General features: G+C 37.6%; 2 protein-coding genes across 10 annotated transcripts; both read left to right on the forward strand.

Annotated features, from left to right (window-relative positions):
- The first annotated feature begins 522 nt into the window (after window positions 1-522).
- Window positions 523-14,753, forward strand: pdxdc1 (pyridoxal-dependent decarboxylase domain containing 1). Of its 8 annotated transcripts, none has more exons than XM_079586239.1 (24): window positions 576-944; window positions 1,719-1,792; window positions 1,941-2,009; window positions 2,176-2,250; window positions 2,929-3,078; window positions 4,307-4,496; window positions 4,652-4,720; window positions 5,959-6,037; window positions 6,144-6,228; window positions 6,341-6,389; window positions 6,479-6,580; window positions 6,717-6,842; window positions 6,959-7,009; window positions 8,319-8,399; window positions 9,312-9,372; window positions 9,872-9,942; window positions 10,103-10,208; window positions 10,588-10,759; window positions 11,044-11,162; window positions 11,256-11,377; window positions 11,477-11,569; window positions 12,833-12,929; window positions 13,019-13,117; window positions 13,253-14,753. In XM_079586239.1, the coding sequence occupies exons 1-24, from the start codon at window positions 924-926 to the stop codon at window positions 13,480-13,482; spliced, it is 2,391 nt and encodes a 796-aa protein (XP_079442365.1). In that variant the 5' UTR covers window positions 576-923; the 3' UTR covers window positions 13,483-14,753. The 8 variants fall into 8 exon arrangements, with proteins under 8 accessions (XP_079442368.1, XP_079442365.1, XP_079442371.1 ...); XM_079586241.1 differs by lacking the exon at window positions 8,319-8,399 and adding an exon at window positions 8,166-8,210 and having other exon boundaries at window positions 742-944; XM_079586244.1 differs by having other exon boundaries at window positions 742-944; window positions 13,219-14,753.
- A 202-nt stretch (window positions 14,754-14,955) lies between these two features.
- gspt1l (G1 to S phase transition 1, like) lies at window positions 14,956-26,589 on the forward strand. Of its 2 annotated transcripts, none has more exons than XM_079619677.1 (14): window positions 14,956-15,504; window positions 17,045-17,086; window positions 20,414-20,662; window positions 21,293-21,326; window positions 21,419-21,496; window positions 21,642-21,822; window positions 22,087-22,241; window positions 22,362-22,502; window positions 22,911-23,004; window positions 23,256-23,336; window positions 23,430-23,603; window positions 24,502-24,591; window positions 25,644-25,812; window positions 25,929-26,589. In XM_079619677.1, the coding sequence occupies exons 1-14, from the start codon at window positions 15,306-15,308 to the stop codon at window positions 25,979-25,981; spliced, it is 1,740 nt and encodes a 579-aa protein (XP_079475803.1). In that variant the 5' UTR covers window positions 14,956-15,305; the 3' UTR covers window positions 25,982-26,589. The 2 variants fall into 2 exon arrangements, with proteins under 2 accessions (XP_079475803.1, XP_079475804.1); XM_079619678.1 differs by having other exon boundaries at window positions 20,417-20,662.
- Window positions 26,590-27,961: the final 1,372 nt, after the last annotated feature.

The following is a 27,961-nucleotide window of genomic DNA, read 5'->3' on the forward strand; positions in this document are numbered from 1 at the left end:
ATTTTGGATGCATGCCAATCAGTCTGAATGAATCGGAGTAGAACGTCTGTTCTAAACATCACCTATTTGTAATGAAAAATGTGTTAATAAATACCCAAATTACAGCAATTCTGTCAGGACCACTATCGTCAAATACGATCGACAATTAGCATACAGTTTGCATTGGCGGTATGGTTCCATTCTGGGCAAGAATACCCTGCTCATCCGTGCAGCCAAGCATAAGAGCAGAGCAGCAATAACAGAACAGAACCAACATGAATGTATGCATATTTTAATTCAAGATTTTAAAGTACAACATAATTCGAGAATTTAAATCCAGAAAATGCTTTTCTTAACACAAATCTGGTTTGGTTTTGGTAAAGAGTATTTTAATAAAACAAGATGTAGGCTAAATTAATTTGAATACAAATTATTTATTTTTTTTTAAATTAGTTTTTATGAGCTCAATCATGGCTACTACAACAAAGTGAATTTGGACACGTTAAATTTATTTACTTAAACGTAATCATAAAAGCATGTGATTTCCACGCCGTGATGTCAGAGAACACGTGATGACGTAAAAGAATAACTGAATCAGGTTTTTCGAATCTTTTCTATTCGAAAGAACCTATGGAAAGAACCGACTTGCGTCGGAGTCTACACACTATAGTACAGCATCATTACATTCTTTGCGTTGGGGCTAGGGGGGTAAACCAAGGAGCTACACGTACATACACTGTAAATGGGGCGTATGTTTAGGCTACGTCAGCGCTGCCAGCGTGGAGCGGCATGACACCAGGAAGTAACACAATTCAATTGACTAAATAACCAAGAGAAAGGGTACCCGAGGAGGATTATAGTGCTTTTTGGATTTGCTTCCGTAAAATACACAGCAAGCGACAACGCACAGGGACTAGTCCCTGCGACTGGGTTTTCAACATTGCATGGATAAACCGCCCGTGAAGGTAATGTAGAACAGTGCGTAGCCTATCATTCCTTGAAGGACTCGCTCATTTGATTAAAGTGCAGGAAGCTAATTCACTGTCATTGTCACAGGGAAGATGATGCGGAGATCTACTGGATTCATTTAAAGCCTCGATCGAGTATTTGCTTCCTTTGTTTTCAATTAGGCTAATGTGAGAATGAAATTAGGCATTAATAGATGGTGGTCTGCAAAACACACAAAAATGGTGGTCTGCAAACCACTTTCGTGTGCAAACTATCTCAATATCTCAAAATCAGTTGTGTTGCAAATTCATGCGTTGTGTTAGAGCAGGATGCGCACGAGGATGACATATCCTACCAGATGAGTTCCCGTGTAATGGAATGAGCCTTGTCATCCGACAGGTTTTCATATCCTGTATATCAGGAATTAGACATGTAGAACAGAGAAAGCTAGAATTAAGGGACCAATAAGACACATTTTATACAAGCTAGCACAATTCACAAAAGACATTTATCAAGTCTACTAATAGCATTTTTATTATTTAGTCAGTGTTTATATGTATTGTAATATTAAAAACGCTCCATTATGGACAGAGGCCTGAATTTTTTATTTTTTATCACAGGCAGTGAAAGTGCCCTACAGGTGAAATATGAGTTTTGTTAAAGCATGACGAATAATTTAATTTGATGTCAAGAAATGTGATATACAGCATTGTCATCAAGTTAGCACGTTATCCAGTTTTTCATTGCAATGTCCTTCACGGGTAACCATACATTTTACTGTGTAATTGTAGATGATGGACCCTACACTTGCTGAGATGGGGAACCATCTTTCTGGTGCCATGAAGATTTTAGAAAGTGGAAAATTGTAAGACCTTTTGCATTACAATATTTTCAGTAATTATTACATTTAAATTGGTGTTCACTACAAAGCTACCCTTATGACATGTTGACAGTTTTGTTTTACATATACCTAGTACCATTGTATAACCATAATGTTGTGTGGATTTATTCAGGGGATCTGAACAGGGCAAAGAAAGAAGAAAGTTGAGTTGGAAAGACATTCCTGGACCCTTACAAGGAGAGTGAGTGAAACTCCTATAAATCACATTTTACATTTATAATGTTTCTTGTCTTGCTCTGTATTTATGAGGTATTTCATGGGGTTTCAAGCCAGTGCATATCAGCTATGTTTACAAAACATTTCAAAGTCTTTCTTTTCTTCTTTCTTTTTCCATATATTTCCGACAGTGGACAGGATGTTGTTAGCATACTCCAGCTAGTCCAGAACCTGATGCATGGAGATGATGACCAGCAGGGTCATCGGTAGGTCACAGCATTATGGAGCTGTTTGGTTTGTAGACCTAAATCCATGAAACAAATTCCTTAGGAATTTTGAATGTGTTTTTGACAACAGCAGTTTTCAGTTTATACACTACTGTTCAAAAGTGTGGGATCATTAAGATTTATATTTGCTCAGTTGCTTAACTATGTTTTCAAACTAATGCTTAAACTATGCTCAATATTAATGAAAGTAATTCATACTTTTGTTCAGCAAGGATATGCATTCAATTTCTTAAAAGTGACAGTAAAGACATTTATAATGTTACAAAAGATTTCTATGACTGAAAATTCAGCTTTGACATCACAGGAATAAATGATACCTTAATATATATATTAAAATAGAAAACTGTTCTTTTAAATTGTAATAATATTTTACAATATTACTGTTTTACAGTATTTTGGAAAAAAACAAATGCAGCATTGGTGAGGAATAAGCTACTTCAAAACATAAAATAATCTTAAAGACTTTTTACAGACAAACTTTAAATAAAATACAAGGCAGAAAAGTCAAATGTTATTCAAAGGCTTTTTTTTTACTCATTAACCAAACCTGAATTAGTCTACAAGTTGACGCCACAACAGAACAGCTCCATTATATTGCACCGAGAGCATATGTAAACCCCTCCGTGTGGTGTGATAAAACTATAAATGTCTGTTTAGCAGGATGCAGTATGTCGGAGAGCAGGGACACATGGCTCTGTTGGGACACAGTCTGGCCGCATTTATCTCTGTCCTGGAACGAGAAAGATTGAGAAAGCTGACCACCCGCATCCTGTCGGACACCACTCTCTGGCTCTGCAGGCTTTTCAGGTACGCTCAAGTTTTCTCTGTAATCTCATGTGTTTTCGGGTGGATTTTCTTCTCCTTGTCATACAAACACATTTAAGTGATGTGTAGAGATTTGTGTTAAAGAGCATTATTAAATCCATCTTTGGTTCATCTTAGCAAATTGTATAGGCTGTGTATTTCACTTAAAAAAGCCTAGGAGGCAAAACATCAAGCTTTTTATTATAACAGTGACTTTAGGGTGTATTAGTTCACCCAGAAATTCAAATTCTGTCATTAATAATTAATTAAATTAGTTAATTACTCACCCTCATGTCTTTCCAAACTCGACTTTCATTCATCTTCGGAACACAAATGAAGATCTTTTTGATGAAATCGGAGAGCTTTCTGTCTCTCCATTGACAGCTACGCAGCTAACACTGTGACACTTCAACATTTTCATAAAGAGATCGTATAACTAATCCATATGTATTGAGCAGATTAGTCAAAATTTTCTGAAGAGACTCCATCGCTTTATATGATGAACAGATTTAATTTATTTTGGACAATTTAGGCTTCTTTGACTTTGAACTTGATTTTTGAAGAATTATATGGTTTTAAGTAAATAATTATAATATATTATAATATAATAAATTATAATAATTATAATATATTGTAATGGCCAATAAATTATATTAAAAATGTTAAAAAGAGATGCTCTACCAACAAAAGAGGAGGTGCAACCGAAAATCTAAAATTCATGACATGTCAGATGAAGGCCTTGACAATGGCCAAAACGTAACACGCTTTTTTAAGAGCGAGTGTGGATCTTTTTCGAGAGACCTTTTTTCAATTTACAATAAATTATATGAAAAATATTATTTCATCTTTCATCTTTTTTCATCTAAAAAAATGTATAAAATTAAAACACTAAAAACTGCCACTAGGGAATTCAGGCATGACAACATTGTAATGTTCAGTATGAAAATGGAAATTCATCTTGAGATTTGGTAAATATTAAAGGGGTCATCGGATGCTAAATTCACTTTTATATGGTGTTTGCATATACATGTGTCTTCGCAGTGTGTGGACACAACCATCATACAATGAAAAAAATCTATTCACTTCTCAAAAAAATCGAATGATCAAAACGGGTCACTGTGAATAGAGCTGTTTTTGAGGAGGTAAAAAGGGTGTTGTTTTACACAACCATTGAGGAATTTTAACCAAAGTATGACCCCTTTAAAATATCTGAATTAATTATTTTTCATAGATATGAAAATGGCTCGGCATATTACCACGAAGATGATCGTGAGGGGCTGCTGAAGGTGTGTCGCCTAGTTATTAATACTCATTATGAGGAATATGCTACAGAGGGCTTTACAGTGCTGAGCTCCAAACATCCTGTGATTTACCAAAGTGCTGCATGCAGACCTGGCCTGGGACAACATCTCTGCAGTCAGGTACAATGTCACCTCCACTTCACTTGTCTATGCTGCATGATCTGAAATGTTTCACATTACCACCACACTATATTAAAAAATGTGTGTGTGCATTTGTGTAGTGGTGGATACCATGTGCTTTGATTTAGACAACTTTTTTTGTGTTTTCTTTACAGTTAGGACTGCCTCTGTCAAGTCTTTGTATTGTGCCCTGTAACACCATGTTTGGCTCCTTGCATCAAATGGTAAGAATTAGTATTTTGGTGAATACCGCAGGGAATACACTACCTTTCAAAAGTTTTGGCTTGGTAAGATTTTTCTAAATGTTTTTCGAAAGAAATCTCGTATGCTCACCAAGTCTGCATTTTTTAAATAAAAAATACAGTGAAAACAGTAAAATATTTGATTTATATTTTAAAATTGAATTTATTCCAGCGACGACAAAGCTGAATTTTCAGCATCATTACTTCAGTCTTTAGTCTCACATAATCCTTCAGAAATCATTATAATATGATGATTTGCTGCTCAAGAAACATTTATTATTATTATCACTGTTGAAAACAGTTGTGCTGATTAATATTTATATGGAAGCTGTGATGCATTTGATCAGGATTCTTTGATAAATAGAACGTTTAAAAGAACAGCATTTATTTGAAATAGAAAATCTTTTGTAACTCTATAAATGTCTTTACTGTCACCTTTAATCAGTTTAATGTATCCTTGCTGAATAAAAGTATTTCTTTAAATAAATAAAAAATCTCACTGATCCCAAAACTTTTGAACGATAGTGTACATTTAAGAACAAATTAAAGGTTGTATCAGCGATTTCAGGCGCAAAAATAAATTATCACATTCATCTTATCTTTCCTAACGATCTGCTAGCTGCCCGCCCCATAAGCAAGCTGTCAAAAAAACGCGTCTCTGTAGGCTCTGAGATCAAGATACGATTACTGAGATCTGCACACAAAAACAATTGCCTTTACCATCCACTCAAAACCAAAATAAATAGTGTTCAACCAATCACCGACAGGGGCTGGGTGTTGTGAGGGCTGAGTGCACGAGCGCAAAACCTCACAACCTCACAACACCCAGTCCCTGTCGGTGATTGGTTGAACACTATTTATTTTGGTTTTGAGTGTTTGTGAAACCGATTGTTTTTGTGTGCAGATCTCAGAGCCTAGGCTGCCTACAGAGACGCGTTTTTTTGACAGCTTGCTTATGGGGCGGGCAGCTAGCGGATCGTTAGGAAAGATTAGATGAATGTGATAATTTATTTTTGCGCCTGAAATCGCTGATACAACCTTTAAACCAAGTAAAAGATAAACTAGGAATTTGCATTAGTGTATATGCAAAACAGTGCAGACATATAACACAAATAGAAACTCTTTGTTTAAAAATGTGCAAGTAATGAGACAGTGTTGATAAAATGAATAAAATATTAGCAAAAATGGTGTGTTTTTCACTAAATTGTCTTTTTTTACAGGATGTTGCATTGCTTGACAAGCTCATCAAAGATGATTGTGAATCAGGGAAAGTTCCACTGCTGTTGATAGCGAATGCTGGTCGGTTTAATATAGGACCTTATTTATTCAAGCAACTTAGTTTTTTGCATGCATTTGTTGATAGTCAATTTTGCAGGCGTTCATTAATATTTAGTTAATCTCTCAGGAACGCCAGGTGCAGGTCACACAGACAAACTCGGTCGCCTGAAAGAGCTCTGCGTTCAGTACAACATGTGGCTCCACGTGGAGGGGTTGGTATTTATATGTTATTTATATTGTGTGTGTGTGTTTAAATGAACAGATTTGATTAACAGATTTTGAACAGATATTGTTTAAATGTACTTTCTATGGCTTTCTTTTCAGGGTTAATTTGGCAACGCTTTGTCTTGGTCAGATCTCCTCCACTGTCACGGTATGTTGTGGGTTATTTAGCACTCAGATGCCTGCATTTTCTTCCTGTTGTCAATAATGTGCTCTAATTTTCTACCTCTCACTATCAAGGCGGCCACCAAGTGTGACAGTATGACTTTGACCCCAGGTCCGTGGTTGGGCCTGCCCGCTGTGCCCGCTGTCACTCTTTACAGACATGAGGATCCGGCTCTGGTAAGTTGGACCGTTAATATAAGTACCAATCAGCATTATACAGCACATTATATGTTAATGTAATCCAGAGTTGTGATCATACAATGTGCAAATACCTCATGCTGTTTGTCTTGTCCTCCCTGCCGGTTGGGGGCAGTCTTTCACAGCAGGTCTGACATCCAGCCAACCGGTGGAGAAGCTTCGGGCTTTGCCTCTCTGGCTGTCCCTTCAGTACCTTGGGCATGATGGGATTGTTGAGAGGATTAAGCATGCCTCTCAGCTGGTGAGTACCCTGCCAACTTCATTTAGATAAGCCCATGCACTGTAGTGGGCGTAAAGTACTATAAACACTGCAAGATTTACTCTGACCTTGTTGGGAATTGTTCTGTTTCTTTTTAGAGTCAACAGCTTTTGGAGCATTTGAAGACACTAGCTTCAATAAAAACCTCGGTAGGTGAACTTGTCTTGATCCATTCAGCTGTATGTCGGTACAGAGTATTTTACAGTTACACCACAGCCCTCACAAATAAGTATGTGAATTGAAAAGTATTTGAAGCTTCCGTGTATCAGTATTTCCTCTACCCGGAGTTGGTGTTGCTCCATCTATTTAATGATAGTTCTGTCTTCACTCGCCCCATGTTGTTCTGAACCCAAATTCATTTGTCTTCCATGGAACAAAAACAAAATTTAAAAGTAGTCCATGTGACCTATATTCTGAAACCATACAATAGTTTTTTTTGAGGAACAGATTCGCATTCACAGAAAATTTTGGGTGAATAATTACTTCTATTATGGTCTGTTGTCACACAAAACTATTGTATAGCAGTGTTTTTATTGTTAACTAAAAGTAAAACTATTAAAAATAATTAATTAATTGAAATAAAGCTATAAATATAAGAAACACTTAAATGAAAAGTAGAAATGTTGCTTTGCAAACTACCTGAAATAAAACAAGTTATTGTAAGTTATGTGCTTGTAAAAAAAAAAGCACAGAAATTACTAAAACCTAAAATTAAAACTAATTAAAACTATAAAAGCTCATTTAAAATATTAACAAATGCTATAGTTGTATATACATAAAATTTTAATTACAATGTTGTATGGCTTCCAAAGGCTTAAAAAGATAGTACACTACTCGACTACTTTTAAGATACTTTTATTGTGCTTTTTTCATTTTGGAGTTCGACAACCCCAGTTCCCATTTACTTTCATTATATGGGAAAGAGCAGTCACGATATGCTTTAAATATTCACCTATTATGTTCCACGGAAGAAAGTAAGTCGAACGGGTTGGGAATGACTTGAAAGTGAGTAAATGACCCAACTTTTCATTTATTACTAGTGACCTTTTTCTTAAAATGTTGATGATATCATCAGCACTGGTAGACATTTCTGCCATTTAAAACCATACTATATCACTGTGCTAAAATATGTCAGCTGAAAATGAATATATCAGCTACCATTGGTAGATATTATTTAACTTTTTATTTGAAGCTTTTTTGAAATTTTGCTTCTATTATATCAGTGGCCCACTTTTTCCTTTCAGTCAGAAAATCTAGGCTTAAACCTTAAAAGCAAACACCTCTGTTCTGTCTCACCACCATTAGGATATCCTTGACAGCGAGGTGTCTCTCCTCGAGGCTTTGCGCATGGTAAAGAGCAGAGTGTTTGTCATATGTATGTTGGCGGTGTGGTTTGTGACCGTCAGCTCTTATACTGTATACATAGTGTGTTAGTGAGCGTGGGTACCTTGGTTTCAGGATGTGGTGTCTCATTCCCGGGTCCCTCCCATCTCCGGGGGCTCGCTGCGGGACGTGCTGGGCTCTCTTATACTCTCTATTGTAGGTGGGACCAACCCTCTGCTTGCTTGATCCCACTCCACTCCTCCCTTTCACCTGCGCTGTTTCTCCACTGTTCCCTCCCTCACCATGTCCACCCATAAGTGCTGGTGCTCAGTGTAAAGGCTTTTACTCATGTAAAGGTCTGCCAGTGCTACAGGCATGTGCAATGGAAATGTCACTTCACAGAGCTTGATGACTTGTTGGGCATCAATGCTGGACCTCGCTTTAGAGCAACGATGAGCCATCATGGGAAATAAGCAGAATTCTTTAAAATGGTCTTTGTGAGAGATTGAGCAAATTGGATGTTCCTGTGTGTAATACTAACAGTCGTCCTATAAGAGTTTGTTCAAGTTATTCATACGTTAGATGCGACTATATACGTAGCTATAACAGAGTTTATTTAATGTTTTTAAGAGGCTCAGTGAAGTCATTTGTTCATAAAACAAATCTTACATTTGTTTAAAGGGCTTAGACAGAAAAGAGTCACTTGGATGATATTTTTAAGGTATTATTTCCTTTATTATCCTTTATTTATCTGTTCATTTACGTATGTGGTGGTTAGACTTTTATTCATGAAAATGTCCATTAATCATGTAAGAAGCATAATTTAATTAATTATGCTTTTCTTAGTTATAGCAAAGGTTCCAGCAGCACATAGACATTCCAGCAGCACTAATGCATGACTTTAGGTCATGTGCCACATTGTCCAGATTGACCTGTCAAACCTGTTGCTAGCAAACAAAAAGCCTCTCCATGACATTGCTTCACAGCATTTAAATGCTTAACCAATTGTCACAATAACATGTTAGTGCTCACAGCATGAAAATAAGGCCTCCTGTAATAAATGCTCAGATGTGTTACAGGTGTTTTGAGACCCCGTCCCCACCCTCTGTGTCTGTCTGATGTTTGTAGGTAGAGGATGAACTGAATTCTCCTGTGGTGGTGTTCAGGTTTTCACAAGACAACAGCGCTCGTAAGTTTCCTTTCCTTGGTTGTGTGTATATGGTTCTATGTATATATATATATATATATATATATATTGGTTGTGTGTATGGTTGCACTTAATTTTAAGGTGTCTTTGTTACACTGTATTTATACATTTAAGTACAGAGTAATTTTTATTAATTAACTACATGTACTTACTATAGGCTTAGGGTTTGGTTTAGGGTTAGTTGCATGTAGTTATGCATAATTTATAGTTATTATTATAGTAACTGCATGTAACAAGAACACTATAAAAAATAAATGTTACCCTTTTAATCAGCAAGGATGGATTAAATTCGAAATGAAAGAGACATTAAAAATGTATAATGTTACAAATTGTTTAATAATATTTCATAATATTATTGTTTTTACAATTATTTATGACCAAATAATTGCAGCCTTTGTAAACATAAGAGACTACTTTCAAACTTCTGAATAGTGGTGTGTGTATATATATCTCTCTAACAGCCAAACACTCTCATTTTCAGCCTCGAGTGGCGGCTCAGTTGAAGGATATTTTGCGGGAGAGAGAGATATCATTGATGCCCTTAACAGATGGGTAAATGCTTCTATCACTAACAATATATCATAGGAAATAAGTAAGCTGTGAAATGACTAAGCTGTGAGCATGTATAATAGAATGCGGTGCGACCTATATATACACCATAGATGCTTTTCTTACAAGCGAGTGACCCGACTGCTTTGGTCTGATTTGACAGTTGGGTGAGCAGTTGGTGCAGCAGGTTCCCCTCAGTGGCGTTGATGTGGTTGAGCTGGAAGATGAGGGCACATGTGTTCGTTTCAGCCCCCTCATGACCGCTGCAGGTAAGACATTTGAGAGATAATTAAAAATCTGGAACGCTAACACACTATGAAACTGGAGACAAACTGGGCGGAGCTTTTCTTATAATTATGTGGGTTAAACTAAGAAAAATAGGCCTATATAATCTTATGTAAATAAATATATATATGTATGCGTGTTTGTGTGTGTATATTTTTATTAGTTATATACATGTGTGTATATATATTGTTGCTTGCAACAAACTGAATTTTGTCAAATTTGGCTGGGCAAACAAACCATGTATTATTCTGAGCATGGCAAGTAATAGCTGTTTTCTTTGCCCCAAATTTCTCACACATTTTTAACAGGCTTATTTTGTAGTAGTGAGACCTAATTCATGTTGCCATGTTCATGTGTGTGTAGCCCTTGGCACTCAGGAGAATGATGTGGCGGCACTGGTGGAGAAGCTGGGAGAGATGATTCCAGTGCTGTGCTGCACCCTACGCTTCAGACAGGACTTCAAGGATGAGGTGCTACAGCAAACTTCACTCTCATACATTGAGGACCTGAGCTGGCCTGGCCTTGGAGTTGTGAGGTGAGCAGGTTTGGAGTCAAACCTGAATCAATTTACAGGACATTTTACATTACATTCATGCATTTGACAGACGCTTTTATATAAATTGCATTTAATACATTTAGTGAGTTTCGTGTTCGCTGGGAATCGAAAGCATAACCTAAACTGCCAGCTGAGTTACAGGAACAAGCTACAGGATACATTGATCCTAATTTCAGATATTCCCTCGTTCCGAGGAAGAAGGAAAATTTCCTTATTGCACGTTTCCACGGTGCCTGACAGGTTCTTTTTTTTTTTTTCATCAGGTATGAGCCCAGAAACACAGACCTTGATGAAGATAAGAGACAACAAACAGTGGAGAAGATCAACAGTGAATTGCTTATGAAACTAATGGAGCTTGATACTGACCTGGAGTTCTCTTGTGGTAAATGACTAATGGTCCCATTATTGACAGTTCTAGCATTGCTTTTAAATTCACATGCATTCTGTGAACTCAAAACTGCTCTCTTGTGTCCAGGTCCTGAGTTTTGTGAAGAAACTAATTGCATATTTATTGGAATGGCAACTGAAGACCTGGATGTGGCAGAGTTGGTGGAAACTATAGGATCTGTTGGAAGAGACATTGAGGAAAGTGGAAAGGTATGCATTCATTTTTCCCCCCTTTTGGACAGGTGTTTAATAATTTGAGTTGACAGCGAATATCAGATAAATAATTAGAAATAATGCATCTGTGCCTAGTTGTTTGAGAACATGACTGAGGTCGTGAGAAGAGGCATTCAGGAAGCTGAGCTGCAGCTTCAGAAAGCAAATGAAGAGAAACTTATTGAGGAGGTAAGTGCATATGTGTAAGTAAGTAGACAGTGGAGTCCAAAATTCTGAGACCCAAAAAACTTCTTTAACCCTGAAAATAAACTAATTTTAGGATTCTGAAATAGTTAAACCAAATAAAGTTTATAGCAAGTTTCTGCACTTAATTTCTAGGAAAAATAAGTCTATATTACCCTGTTTACACCGTGTATTAAGATGCATTTTGGTTGATCAGAAGTAGACGAGGGAGACACGTTCCTGTTTATACCTGGTGTTTTAATCCGTCTCTTTTGTCCAGTTTAAACCAATACTGTTCTGATTTCTTCAAGTGGAGGGTCTAAGGGCAGGTACATTTATGGACTTTTTCAGATCTTTCAATCTAATGGATGAAATAAGCTCATGCGATTTACATATGAACGCGAAAGGAGATGACGGGAAAACAAACAGAGAGCAGATCCCGAAACCATTGTAAAGCGCTTTGGGTGTACAGTAGTACATATGAAAGCGCTATATAAATGGCTCATTCTATTCTATTCAGCATCTTTTGTTTCTGCTCTGACAGGTGCAAGACCACAGCGAACAAAGTGAATGCGTGTTAGAAATCAGGAATGGTGAGAGAACATTGTGCTTGGTACATTGTTCTTCTTCAAACCAAACTTGGGTCTTCAGCCAACAAAGTTGAAATCCTGTCTGCCTAGCGTGCTTCCCATAAGGTTTACGCATTAGGTCAGTAGCCGGAGAGCAGACGGTCTTTTGTGGCTGTTCAAACACATTTGACCACATGAGCGTCTACACTATGAAAGCAATCCAGTCGAATGAATTTTCTACTAACTCTGGAATTGGTCGAAAGTGGACAAGCTCAAAACGTTTTGGACCCGTTTACACCTGTATTTAGGGTCGTCCTTGTGATCCGATCGACCAAAACGCATCTGAATACCAGGTGTATACAGGGCCTATGTGACATTGATCATGTGACTCCTTGTTCAGATGGTCAAATGTTCTTGTTTCCGTTAAAGATGCTCTTTATATCATTCTCATGATCAACATGATCATCGTGTATTACAATAAACAAGAGACAAACCAAATAGACATTTAGAAATTCAGTTCAACTTCTCAAATTGTAATTCTGATTATACAGTGTTTAATAAATGTTAATAAATATGACATGTATTCAATCAAAAAATAAATGAAAATATTTTCGTGAAATTCCTTTTCTGATTAAATCGACATTAAATCATTCCAATAGAGATTATGTTGATGTGTAATTTTTCTCCATTTATTTTTCAGGGCGTACTTCGACAAATTCCTCTAGTGGGCTCTGTGCTTAACTGGTTCTCCCCGGTTCAGGCCTCTGTCAAAGGAAGAACTTTTAACCTAGCTGAAGGTATATATGTGCTAAAAATGTTGTCTGATGAAATTGTCAAGAGAACTTGTAGTTTTCAGGTTTGTATATTATCTATTTTTTCTCCATAGGTTGTCTGGACAGTACCGAGCCTGTTTATTCCATAAAAGCCCAGATGAATACAGAAGCTTCCCCTGATTCCCCCAAGTCCAGCACCAAACGGTTTCCAGGTAACATCTTGATCTAAGATCAGTATGACCCTAATTACACCGAATTACTCTGCGTCCACAAAATAATGAAAACACATTTGGTCTTTCATTGATGTTCACAGAACTCTCAGGTTAATCATACTATGTGACTCACAGGCCAAAAACTCTTCCGGCGGCATGGAGCTGGCTCAGACTCTATCAGTGATACCAGCTCTGTCAGCCATCTCGAAGAATCGTTCAGGGAAACGGCACAGGTGCAGGTCACTGATGTGGAGGAGGCGGAGGTCCCTCAGGAGAATCCTGCGCACATACCGGAGGATACAGCTTCATCCGACCAGCGTGTGCCAGAGGGACAAGAGACAGAGAGTGTAGACAACCTTAGATAAGATCACTTCTAAATGGTTGCTCATGAGGTTCGCTCTATTTAACAGGAATATGCGTCCATGACCTTGATGCCTTTGAGCAAACCACTTTTGAAATTAAGAAAAGAAGCAGCTTTAAATGCAAATAACAAAACACTGGAATTTCATGAAAATAATGTCTGAATATATGTCTAAATCTCACATCCTTTATTAGTTATTAAATAATCAATTGCACTTTTTTAAAAAGTTTGGTTAATCACATGTGGTGGGTCTGCTCACAGTTGTTTATGTGGACTGCCAGTATATTCTACCATTATGGGTGGCAGTACTTACGTTTTGATTTTGAATGCTTATCTTTGTCATCTACAGGCCTGTCTGACAGGTTTTCTGATCCGTTTCCACACATTATTTACACAACGAAAGGGCTATTGTGGCCTTACCGTCATGATTATTAATGTCAAAATGTCTTGTTTGCCAAAAGCTGGTCTTGCTTTATGTGCTCTCTAAAGGCAGATGTATAAGAAGGAAAGTTGATGCTTGAAGATTCTGTTTCTTGCAGCTGTTTCTAAGCAAACGATAGCCTTATTGCACTTTTATGTACAGAATGTCACCCTTTAATCAGAACAGCAGAATATTTATTTATCCTATAAATAATTCTCTTGGAGAACATTAGGCTAATAGAGATATGAGTAACATTTGCTATGTCTAAAATAAGTTCAAATCAAACAGATACCGATCCAGCCCTTTTGGCTTTACCAATACTGAAATGATTATTAGACTGTTCTCACTGTGAAGAATGTTTCAGAGATGTCTCTTTGAGTAATTGTTACATTTTTTTTTGGATGTTTATGAAGGCTATGCATAATGTACTAAAATGAATATCCTTATTTGTTGTTTACACCGATGTTAATGGTTTTAGCACACACAAAAAAAGCATTGCTACTGGGGAAATGTAGTTTCATTTAGTGAATGAATATTGTGTGTATTATACATGAAGAAAGTAGACACTGAAGAAATTCACTACAGTTATATCACATCCATCCATATTTTTGAGGGGCATAAAGTGCTCTTTCTGTAACTGTGCTTCCTTACTGAATAATGTAATTGTAGATCTGCTCATCTTTTTTCAAAATTATTCTGTCTAAACTGGTGCAATAAATAATTGGGATTTTCTTTGGGGGAAATGAGTACTGACTTATTGTGTCAAACGTAAGAAGATTGTTTTTTTATAATTACAATTTTATTTTACAATGAGCAGTTATGTAAATGACAATAAAGAAAATGCTAAAATACGACTTTAGAGGTTTTTTTGTAACAAGTTGTAACATTTGGGAATTTTTACAGAATTAATGTAATCGGCTAAAACGGCTGTTTTATTACATTAAAAGCCTATGAAAGTGACTTTAAAGTTAAGCTTCGAATGCATTTTTAAATATAGTTTCATAAGTGCGGTGAACGGAAATAGGTTATTAGTTAGTAAAAGATGTGGTCGGGTTCATCCATAATGCGGACATGTAGTTTTGTCATCGACGCCGCTCAGAAGCCTTTCGTGTTTTGTCAGAAGCTAAACTACTACATTTCCCAGAATTCAACTCGCTGTTGCTCCGCGAGGTCAGGGGAGTCGTCAGCGCACACGAGGACTCATTCCGAGCGCTTAGTCAAACCTCCCTTTCTCTCGCCCCTCGCTGAGAGACACCGGCTGTTTGATTTCAACCAAACGGGGGGAAGGCCATACGCCACTATCAGAAAGTTTTAACAACGCACGGGGTGACCTTAACAGCGGCTAAGGCCGGACAAAAAAGTGATCAAGTCAGTGGCTTTAAAGCGCGCGTGTGTGGAACAGCTGTATGGCGATGGAAGCGATAGACACTGCCCCTGATTCCTGGGATCAGGAGGACGATGGCGAGGCCCAGGTCGACGTGCAACTTTCCAATGCTCTTACCAACCTTAACGTGGACGCCAAGCCGTTTGTCCCTAACGTGCACGCCGCAGAATTCATCCCGACCTTCCTGCCGAAGGGCTCCACGGAAACTGTGGATTCAGCGGGTGAGTTCCCGGTGTCTGTTAACCGCTTTAGCTGTTAGCCTCACACACGCTTGTTCGCATGAGCTTAGCATGGATGCTACATGAGTTACCGTCAACGGCTCGAAGCGGAAACGTGGCCAACGTGTAATATGGAGGCTAACAATCAGAAAAACTAGCTTGACGTGAATAATAAGCTTTCGTTAACACGATAATAACACTGTAACAGCTGTTCGTGCTAGAAAGTGAATCATTTGGGTGGAGACTTTGTATATAGGTGCTAATGAAGCATTTTTAGCCTTGTAATAATATATACATGGCTTTAAATAAAGAGTTAAAGTGTGTTCAAAGTAGTTATTTGGTTATCTAGAGTTCTAGACCGTTAGCTGAAGCTTTAGTCATGTTATTGCCATTTTATTGATAAGTTACACGTGAACATGCCGTTTGTTAGCATGTTGATATAATCAATACGGATGACCAGAGGCTTCATAATCAAACAGATTATTTAATTTCTTGATTGTTTGAGTGGTCTCTTTTGGCTGGGGTTTGTTTAATGGTGAGGTTTGCCCCCAACCCCCCATCCTGTCTTATTGCAAACATGATGTACCCTTATGCTCTGTGCTGTTATGTTGGAACAATGAAAGTCAATTGTTGCCCTTAATCCCCTTAGATTATGACACGAGAAGTGTTTCACATCCTAGTTTGAGGTGTACTGTTATACAGAGTTACCTACCAGAAAAGATGGATGATGTCAAAGCAGTTAAATGTTGCCACTAACAGCCAAGATTCAAACTCTTACCTGAAGCCTTCGTTTTACTTGTTGTATTTGAAAACAGTGTGTTTATAAGGTACACACTGGAGGTCTTCTTGGAAAGATCAATGTAGCGTGTAATGGGGGTAAACGTGGTGATATGATCTGATCTGATTGTTTAACTTTTTCCAAGTTTATTTGCATACAATAACCTCTGTAGAGAGGCAGGGTCTTAATAAAGTATTCTAAACAATATGAAAAGGATTGTAAGAGGTTTAAATTTAACCGTGGGAATCGGGCTACAGATTTACTTAAATTCATCAATGATCTTGTCGCAAAATAATTGATTGGACAAAAACGTAGGAGTTTGTTTAAGGATTAGGATCCTGTCCCCTGGATTCACAGACCAGGCTTAAGTTAGTCCCGCACTAAAATAAATGTTTGAGCTGTTTTAACTGAAAGCCATTTGCACTGACATATCATTAAATATGCCAGTGTCATTGTTTTGTCTCAAGATGCACGTCACCAAGGCACGTTTATAAAAGCGATTTAAATGCCCTAGTTGAACTAAGGACTAATCCTGGCTTAATCTAAGCCCTGTCTGTGAAACCGGGCCTATAACTTGTCTGTCTTACCACAAGTGGAAGATATGCTGTTCACATAGCCTAATATTATTACATGCATAGTGCAGTTTGTTGTCTTCAAATGTGTTTAATGTTGACATGCAATTTCCATTTTAAGAAAAGTATTCTTAGTAACTAGACTGTTCTGTATAATTACAGCTATAAAAATAAGCATTTTATATTCCTGCAGGTCCTGATACGGATGCCAATGTGGAAGTATCAGAGCCTGAGGGTAAGTAAATGCTGAGAGACACCACCACATTGTTTTTCACATCCTCATAATAATGATGATGATAATCATCGGCATCTAGTAACTTGTGCTTGTTCACATTCCAATTTCCAATTGGTCGAAGTTATGTTTACACCAAGACAAATATAAAGACGAATATGGTGATAAACATTTTCATTTAAATGAATGGCTGTTGATTAGGGATGCTCATATTGACCGTTTAACCGCTAACTGAAATAATTTTTTTTGACCGATTAATACTATCAGTTAAACGGTTTAAAAGTAAAAAAAAAATATATATTTTTAGCTTTTTTTTGTTTGCTGCATGGTTAAAAAAAATTGTATGTAGCCTATATTTGTTAACTCACAGGGTGCGTCAGCACGCGCAACCGCACATGCCTAAAGACATTTCGCTAAGCAAGCGAAAAGAAGTAGCCTACTGTGTGGGACCATTTCGGCAGAAAGGGCGACGAAGTTACTTGCAAAATATGCTACGCGGTATTAAAATACAGCAGTAGTGCAAGTACAATGCAATAGGCTATCACTTGCGAAGCAAATGAAAGGCGCTTTCCGAAGTTGGCCACTCTAGCGATACGTTATCTCTGTATTCCCTGGACATCTGTGCCATCGGAGACCCCGACTAACCCCACATCATGTAGACATGTTACTTTAAAAAAAAGAAAGAACTAGACAAGCTGTGGATTGAGGAAGGCCTGCTATTTTTATTTGATGAAAAAAACGTAGTCTGATGGGGAAAAAACCCTGTTTTTTTTTCAAAGCTTCAAACTGATTCAGTGTTTTCTTCTTGTCATCTTAATTTGTTAATTATTTAAGTTTAAAAAATATATTTAGTTTAAGCCTATTTTAGTTTTATATATATATATTATTTCATTCTGTTTTTCTCAGTTGTCACTGTCAGAAAAGACTCACAAAGACAGACTCACTTTCTCTGTGTGCGACCATGAGCTTCAATTTTGCACCTAAATGATCAAATGCACACAGAAATATGTCAATGCCTGGCTTAGTGAGTATTCACTTAAACAATTGGTAATATATTAGGTGAACATAGTATGTTTATTAGTATATTGATCCTAGGGGTGGGCGATGTGAGCAAAAATACATATCACAATATTTTTCGATGTCCGGACGATATCGATATTATATCGCGATATGAGGAAAAAAAATTGGAATCACATTTCCACCTTAGTTAAATGACAGGCAAAATATGCATTTAAACCCTATATAACTAGAAAAAGGTGAGGGATTACATTGGACATAAAAAATGAAAAATCTTTTACAATTTAATGGGGTACAATGTTGACATGGTACCTACAATTTCTGATAAGCTATGGTTTTGTATTATTGCTTGACACAAATTTCACGATTTCAATTCAATTCTTGTGATTTGATAATATTGACTCATTTGGATAAATATTAGGTACACAAGATGGGTGTTCATTTTCTTAAGAAAAAAACCCCTCACCTAATGCTGTAAACACAGAGAGCCCTATAACAGCTGGTAGTAGCCTATAATTTAAGGTTAAAAATAACTCAAATTAAATATAATGCGTTTATTATAACAACTTTATTTAATGACGTAAAAAAAATATATAATAAATATGTAATATAGTGCACATATTTAGCAAAATACTCTATATAGCTCTTTTTTTTAGCCAACTAACGTTCTATATATGGTCATTAAATGGCTTTCCTGAGGTAAATGTTATGACATAATTGTTCTCCAGCTGTTATTGACCTCTTTTCGCAGTTGAAAAACACTGATTGATCGATATTATGTATGAGTATGAGGAATATACATTTCGGTAAGTTGTATCTCTCAACATTGTTCATTCGTGTTTATTTACTAGTAGCCTAGAGATGACCGGTTCACGTGCCGCTTGAGCTGATGCACTATAGGATATGTCACGTCACATTTACAAGTGGAAAAAAATATTGTTTGAATTTCGTAATAAAATTGACAGAATCTGAGAGCTGAGACTTTTTATATCATAAGTAACCTGCTCGGTCTTGTCTGTCGGTCTCCGTGTCCTCTTTGCTTCGCGGTTTTTCTGTGCGTGAGGAAATGGATGTGTGGCGTGTGAAAGTGTAATGGTGCGTTCACACCGGGCGCGAATAGCGCGTCAGGCGCCAGTGATTTCAATGTTAAGTCAATGCAAAGACGCGTTACGCGCGTAAAAAATTCCTGTGGTGCGAGGAATGCGTTGGCAGCTCTGTTAAATCTCACGCGTTTGCAAATATGCGCGCTTTCTTGCTGTTGTGTTTAAGGAGGCGGGTTTGTGCTCTATTAACTTGGACTGTTACCATGCTCTCGGTGTTTGATTATTAAAGCCTGTGTGCATCCCGCGAGTTGGACACAGTAGAGGAGAAGGTTAAACGTTCAGTACAGCCTCGATTCTGTGTCGTCATTAGTAGTGTTAAAAGTTGTAAAAGAGCACCAAATTGAACAAAACAATATAACTACAAATTTTGAATTTATGAATATCAACCGGTATTCTCGGTATCGCAAAATCCATATCATGGCACAACATAATACCGGTTGTCACGTTCATACCGGTATAGCGCCCACCCCTAATTGATCCATGCATTTGGTCTTAAAGTGACAGCAGCCCCATACACCTGCTGCCGCCTGTGTCATTAATGTTGATCTAACAACAAAAGACAGGAAATCACTCTCTTTAATAGATTTAGTAGGATTACACTGAAGACTATGCAGTTATGTTTTGCTTTTGATTACTTTGTTGATAAAAACTGTTCTGTTTTTATTATTTATTTAACAGGAACGTCTTATCTCCTCTTAGAGAGGGAATTAGGATACAATACTTAATACATTGCCACATATTGCACATGTGGCATTGTTTTAAGTATTGTAAGCAAGTATAATTGGCATCGGTGATGATCAGCCGATACTGCTTTAAGTCATTGGCCCCAAAAATCCGGATCGGAGCACTCTTGGTGAATTCGATTTTTTTCATCGCCATCTGCAGTTTAAAGCTTTGGTCTGAAGAGACATCGCTATGGAAGTAAAATAATGGCAAATGATTTTGAAAGAAAAAAGCCTGTTGAATTGCACTACTTGAAGAAAATATGCATTGCACTAACCATGCTTGCATTGTATTTTTAGGGCATTTAAATGCAAGCATGGTTAATGCAATGCATATTTTGACTGAATTTTTGCAGTTTGCCATGTTGTTTAGGCACAATTAGGTTGATATCAAACAGCAGTATTAGTAAAAAGGAAATGGCTGAAGTTGTATACAACCAACTGTGAGTGGTCAAATGGTGTAATATGATAATGTTGGTTTTTGACAGCAGCTCCACCCATGGAGAACGGTGATGCAGAGATGACAACAGATGACACCTGGGAGCAGAAAGGGAGTGAGCCCAGTGAGGCTGAAGCAGAGCCAGGAGGCCCTGTAGGAGATGAGGGTCAAGCTGAAGAAGACTCCCCTCAAGAGGAAGGAATGGAGGAAGAAGAAGTGCCAACACCTAAAGTAGCCCCCACACAGCCAAATGCCCCCAAGAAGGAACATGTTAACGTGGTCTTTATTGGCCATGTCGGTTAGTTTTTGCATATTGCATTTACATTATTGATTGATGCTGGAGTCTAGTGTCTCTGAAGCATGTTTTGGTGGACTGTGTAGGTTTGAACTCCTCTAGGACTCTTTACTTTTCGGTTGATTCTTATGAAAAGATTTTTAATGAATTGAGACCATATTTAGTTGTAGAGTTTTTTTTTAAATTATATATATCAACGATAAACTTGAAAAACATTTAATGAATTCTTTTTATTTGTTGTTTATATATAGTTTGTTTTCTTTCTATTATTCACTTGTTTCGCGCCATGAATATAGCAGTGGTAAATTATAAAACAAACATGATTGCACAGTAACTTAATACAATTTCTTTAGTTTGTTGCATTAACTTTTTGTCTTAAGCGTCCATTTCAATTTCTTTAAGTGAGTAATTCTGGTAACTTGCTGGAATAGTTTTTTCTCTTGGCTCTAAATTGGTTGAATTTGTTATTTAACCACTTTATTATTAATCAGTTACCATCAAGGCAGCTCGGTTCATGCATTTCAGAAGCATCTTGGGGAACATTTTTTTAAAATGTCTTTGGAGAACTGTGAATTGGCTATCTTTATCTGTCCTGGCCTCACACTGACTTTTTCTTATCTCATATTCCTCCAGATGCTGGCAAGTCAACTATTGGAGGACAAATCATGTGAGTTGTTGATTTTTACACTGTTTAGCAGAAATAGTTGGGTTTTCCATCCCCTGTTTCTGAAAGCCCTGCTTTCTGCCCCTCCTCCACAGGTATTTAACAGGAATGGTGGACAAACGAACTCTGGAGAAGTATGAAAAAGAAGCCAAGGAGAAGAACAGGGAAACTTGGTAATTAGCTTAGTTGAGTTTATTTACCGGAACATCTGGTGGGTAGTCAAACAGATTCCCTCCAAACTTAGCTAAACCTTGTAACACTTCAGTGCTTTTTGTGCCTAGAGGTGGAGCGATTTTTAATGGTAAATGTTTTTCTCAGGTACCTATCTTGGGCTCTTGACACAAACCAGGAGGAAAGAGACAAAGGAAAGACTGTGGAAGTCGGACGCGCATACTTCGAAACCGAGAAAAAGCACTTTACCATTCTGGACGCACCAGGCCACAAAAGCTTTGTGCCCAACATGATTGGTGGTGCTTCACAGGCTGATTTGGCAGTACTGGTGAGTCATAATGTTGTGAGTCATAAAGACACTGAATGATTGCCCTGAGAAATATTCACTCATGCTACCTGCAATTCAGAAAATCCATGGAAAAACCTGAGCTATGAGCTGGGCGATGTGGTTATGTTACAGAAGAGGGCGCTGTTTGAATACAGATGTCAGACTCAAAAGGCATTGACGGAGAACAGAAACTGCTGCCCGTTTGTTTTTTGTTTTTCCCTTCACTTCAGTCCCTGTATTAATTGTCATTTTCTCTCTCTGAAGGTAATCTCTGCAAGGAAAGGAGAGTTTGAAACAGGCTTTGAGAAAGGAGGCCAGACGCGAGAGCATGCCATGTTGGCCAAAACTGCTGGAGTTAAGCATTTGATTGTACTTGTAAACAAAATGGATGACCCTACAGTCAACTGGAGTCTGGAAAGGTCAGTGAATGGACATCTATATACAAAGGCGGCTGTTGTTGTATGTCACTTTGTTTTATATTTGTTTTTAACAAAAAATGTGCCACGTGTTCATTAATATTATTCACTGTTTACACGTAGGTATGAAGAATGTAAGGAGAAACTTGTTCCATTTTTGAAGAAAGTTGGGTTTAATCCCAGGAAAGATATTCATTTTATGCCATGTTCGGGACTTACTGGGGCCAACCTAAAGGAGCCGGCGGATTTCTGCCCTTGGTATACGTAAGTGTGCTGAGCTTGCTAATTGCTAGCTAATTAATTTTTTTGACCGATTCAGTTTTTTTGTGTGTAAGTGTGACCTGCCAATAATTTTTTTTTCCCAATTCTGGATTTTTTTCTTAGAACTGTAATTGACAGCATATATATAAAAAATCTACTTTTCTAATCTAATCTAAATCTAATCTAAAAGTAGGTTAGTATTCAGCGTTAGGTGGCTGTCACTTTAAGAGTTTATGCATGGATCCAATATATATTTTTCTCAACCGTTTTCGTTCCAAAACTGACTGTTTAACTGAATACTCGCCAAGATGGGCATTTTGACATTATTTTTTATGTATGTGACACTGCAATAAAAAGTGCATGAATATTGTCTCACTGTTTTTGTGAAATGTGTTTGTGTACTATGGACAGAGGGTTACCATTCATTCCACATCTGGACAGTTTGCCAAGTTTCAACAGATCAAGTGATGGACCAGTCAGGTTACCCATTGTAGACAAATATAAGGCAAGTAAAGTACACAAACATGTTTTATTTTTTAATTATGTTCTTTGACAACAAAATAAAAACATTTAGGGGAGGAGTGGGGGGTTAAATGGTGAAATGTTTTTTTCTTTATGAATTATTTTGCGTTGTACTACTTTGTATGAATGCTTTGAAGTTCATATATCATGCATGGATGTCCTTGATATTTAATTCAGAAATTTTGATATCACTTTGCATTGTTTTAAAAAAATGCTTATGGTGTGTTTTTGCAGGACATGGGCACTGTAATATTGGGGAAATTGGAGTCGGGATCAATCAGTAAAGCTCAGCAACTTGTGATGATGCCCAACAGGGTAAGATTATGGTAACGTAACACTTTAAAGCGTCAGGTTTTATGGCAGGAATTGGCTGAATGACGCATCAATGCCTGCCTCATCTGTGTGCAGCACACTGTGGAGGTGCTGAGTCTGCTTTCTGATGACGTCGAAACCGATGATGCCTCACCAGGAGAGAACTTGAAGTTGCGACTCAAAGGCATTGAAGAGGAGGAGATCCTGCCGGGCTTCATCCTCTGCAATGCTGAGAACCTTTGCCACACTGGGCGCACCTTTGATGCCCAGGTCAGTGAAAACTCATGTAATAAAAGCAATGGTTTAGCTTCAATACGAATTCAGTTCTATCTAGGGATACACCGAAATGAAAAATCTGGGATTGAAAACGAAACCAAAAAAAAAAAAAAAACATTTTTACTCTTAATAATCTTATTTTAAAGTTTTTTTTTGTTGCTTATTTGTATTAATATTATACTTTATTAATTTCAATCATTTCATTGAATCTGACAAAAAATTTAAAATACAAGCCAAACATTTTATTTGAAGTAACACACCAAAAAATAGTTTAAAATAATATTATAATATCAATATTATTCTTCATGTAGTTCTATGCAACAGAACCAGATTTAACAGATTTATTTGACCAATTATACAAATAATTTGAGGTGTAATTTTACCAGTGATTCCCAGCACTGCTAAACCACTGTTTACAATAGCCCCACTGTAACACCACAGTGTGGCTATTGCAAACAGAAACAAGTCTACTACAGCGAAATTTCATGTCGGCACGTTATTTGAGCAGACATTGCTTTTCCCGTGAGCGGTACATGAGTGGAGCGTTCGCTTGGGCCATGAGCAACTGAGCAGAACATTGAGCAGAGCAAACTGGGTGCCGGTACAGACATAGCCTGAGTTACTTGAAAGTTGTGTGCCATCGAAGTTACAAAAAGGGCTGTGAAAGTGAAACCTGAGTGGTGAACACTGAGGGGCGGCGTGACATATATTTTCTGCCTTTTTTCTCTTGGCCAAAAAAATTAAAATGTTGTTTTTGGCCGATAATTTTCGGTGACTGACATTTTTGTCCATCCTTAGTTCTATTAACAGGTATTTCTGATTGCTCCATTTTCTTTGCGTTTTGCTTTGCAATTCCACATATTAATTGTGCTTCTGTGTCTGCCATTTTCAGATAGTCATCATTGAACACAAGTCAATCATCTGCCCAGGTTACAATGCAGTTCTTCATATCCACACCTGCATTGAAGAAGTGCAAATTTCGGTAATGGTTGAGAAATGTTACTCTACTTTTTTTCTCCAGTTCATACATTGACTTAATATTTGTGTGGAAATTCTCTTGTGTGTAAATCTGTGCTTGTAAGTAGGGCTGTCACGATAACCACAATATTGTAGTACTGCGCTACTGACAAGCCAACCGCAGAGGATGCAAGTAACCGCAGCAAACGCGATATTTGCGTTTTCTTTTTTCATAAGTCTATACCCTTCTTGTTTTGAACTTAGTGTATGTGTATTGAATGTTAAATACGTTAATAATGATAACAAGACTGTTTATTATGGTGATTTGTACAGTGAATGAGAGGAATCGACTGAGCGTGAGTGATTACCTGCGTCTGTCTTTGAGGTCAAGTCATATGACATATATATTCGTGAAAAGGTTGCAGTGTCCAAGGAAAGCGAAACATTTGTCGTATCATTTTTACGTTTAAGGGTATTTGCCATGAATGGCGTCAGCGCTGGTCAGCATCCACAGCGCGAGGAAGCCGTATGCAAAATAATCAGTGAGTCACGCATTGAATCAATGCCATTGGTCTCTTAAGCATCAGCTTCAGCGTTAACCATGCAACGCATTGCTGGTCAGCTGAGCCTTAAAGTGTCTCTCAAAGTTAAAACAAATTATTAACACCTTGTTTCATTACATCTATCTTTTAATGAATCAGCGTTTTTGAACGTGTTCGTTGAATGAACGGTTTAATGACTCACTCAAAGAAAAAATTGCCGTTACAATGTAAATGCCCGCTCAGAGACAGCCTTTCAATGCGCAGAGACGCTGTTTAGTTTCTGTTACGTTGGTTACTGAAAATGTCCTTGTTTTTGTGCATGCTGACTACATCGTAACACTTATTAATATAGCAACAAATAAATAAATGGCGATAATACCGCATATCGCGCTATTGAGCCACTTAAAATTACCACAAGGGAAATTCCTTCACCGCGACAGCCCTACTTGTAAGACTGCTGACTTGAGGTGAGTGCCCTCATTTACAGCAAGTTCTTTACCAAAGTGATTTAAATGTACCTCTGGCCCCTTTACAGGCCTTAATTTGTCTGGTTGACAAAAAGACGGGGGACAAGAGCAAAACACGACCCCGCTTCGTCAAACAGGACCAGGTGTGCATTGCTCGTTTGAGAACAGCTGGGACCATCTGCCTTGAGACCTTCAAAGATTTCCCTCAGATGGGACGCTTCACCTTACGAGATGAAGGTGAGTGGATAATTTTCACCAATTGTAATTTTAACTCGCCTTCAACTCGGATTTGTAGTTTATTTCTGTTTTGTGAATTTGAGTTCCGTGAATATTTACTTTTCTTTGTATTTCAGGGAAAACCATTGCCATTGGAAAAGTGTTAAAACTTGTTGCAGAGAAGGACTGAAAAGAACGTTTAGTGGATCTGAAACGACTGACCGAGGCGGAGGTAGATGCTGCTACGGCCGCAGCGCACTTCATAGCCCTCCTGTTCCTTCTCCCCTTCGGCTCTTGAAGACCAGCTTAAAAAACGTCTCTTAAAGAAATCTGTTTTTAAGCAAATGAAAATGAAATCCAGTCCACATGTGCCAGCTTTCTCATATTGAGAGCTCAGCGATGCCATTGTTTTAGGTTCTCCCCCATGACCTGTTCCTCATCAATCTGCACACGTTAAATGGCAAGAGATCTAGCTCTCTTCCAAACCTTTTTATTTTTATTGTTTTTTTTTTATATATCATTTTTCTTTTTGCTTCCATCAGAGAAATATAATGGCAGCAAATACAGTAACCGTATGTGGACCAAGATTTGCTTGTTAACATAAAATGATTTATGAGCAGTAAAGTTTGAATGATTAACCAATTGAAACCAGAATGTTAAAATCTTGGTTATACATGTCTCCCATTCCTTATTCCCATTTTGGTTTCTGTTCACAACGTTCTTGCAAAGTGCATGAGCGTGTTCACGTTATTAAAGCATCTTCTATGACAATAAAATATAAAATTGGGGAAAAATTTGTATTGTTGAAATTGTCTTCCTTCACAAGATTTGTGCTATATGCCTGAATGTTTTTATTTATTTATTATTATTAAGTGAGATGGAAATATTTGACCAATATCTCGGCCTTGTTAATTCAGGATGTTTTGGTGAAGACTGGTCTTGTTTAAAGGTGTGGTATAATACCCTTTTCACAAGATGTAAAATAAGTCTGATGTCCCCAGAGTGTGTGAAGTTTCGTGATGTCACTAACCGGGGAGGAATGTCGTGTACCGGTAGTCCTTACCAGCCGTTTGTTGTAGTCCTTAAAACGCAATTTCTTTAAAAGAAAATATCTCCCTTTGCTTTGAACTTCTAGCATTGTAACTTTGCAGATGTTGTTTATGCTCAAACCGCAACCTTACACACTAAAGTTAGAAAAGTGAAATCAATCAACCACCCTTTTAAAAAAAAAGTGTAGATCTGTGTGGACTTCCATCTAATTCTGCAAAATGTTTATTTTGTTAAAAGCAGAAATCCTAAGCACTATACATTACTAAGTCCTATATCACTTAATAGCTTGCATGTGCAAGCTGCAATGATATTTTTAGTGTTTGTAGATGGTACAAATCCCATGTCTTGTAAAACGGGTTTATCAACTATGTTTAGCCCTTTGCTTAAAGTGGATGCAAAAAATGTTTTTTTTGTATTTGTGGGTGAAACTATTCTGAAACCCAAATAGGGCAGTGTAGTCCTGCTCCAGATGTTCATACTGACGCACCCACAGGGAGTGGCTTTCCCTCCACTGTATTTTGTGGGTGAATACAGTAACTGGCAGACAGAAGTGGAACGAGAGCATCTGTATAACTATTGATGGGCTTTAAGCTTTTGGAGTAAGTGTACTAGTTTTCTTTTTGATGTTTGATGTATTAGTTGTGTGGTAAGTTACTGAAATGACATTATTTTAGTATGAAAGCAATATTTATATATATATTTTTTTAATGTGTGTGTTTTTGTTCATGCTCTAAGGCTGAGTTCATATAGATGGTCTTGCATATTTGTAGCTCAAAATGCACTCCAACATATCTTCTGTCCGGACTGAGACTGATGAAGCTGGTTTATACCCTGAAAAGACTTCCCACAAAGGAGTGAAATGTGGATGGAGTCACTTTCAAAAGCCAGCCCTGGCCATCTTCATTGGGAGTCTTCTCTTTGGCACAGGCACTGCACTATCCTTGTTGTACTTCACACAGGTGGGCAATGTGCCCTATTTAGTAGGACCTATATTCTTGTCTGTGGGGCTGATGTTTTTGGTCACTGGACTTGTCTGGGTGCCGGTCATTAAGCAGAAGATGATCCATACAGCCATGACCCAGTTGAGCCATGGCAGACCTCTGCTACTTGAGCAAGGAAT

Source organism: Phoxinus phoxinus (genome assembly GCF_949152265.1).
Source record: "Phoxinus phoxinus genome assembly, chromosome: 1".
Classification (NCBI taxonomy): domain Eukaryota; kingdom Metazoa; phylum Chordata; class Actinopteri; order Cypriniformes; family Leuciscidae; genus Phoxinus; species Phoxinus phoxinus.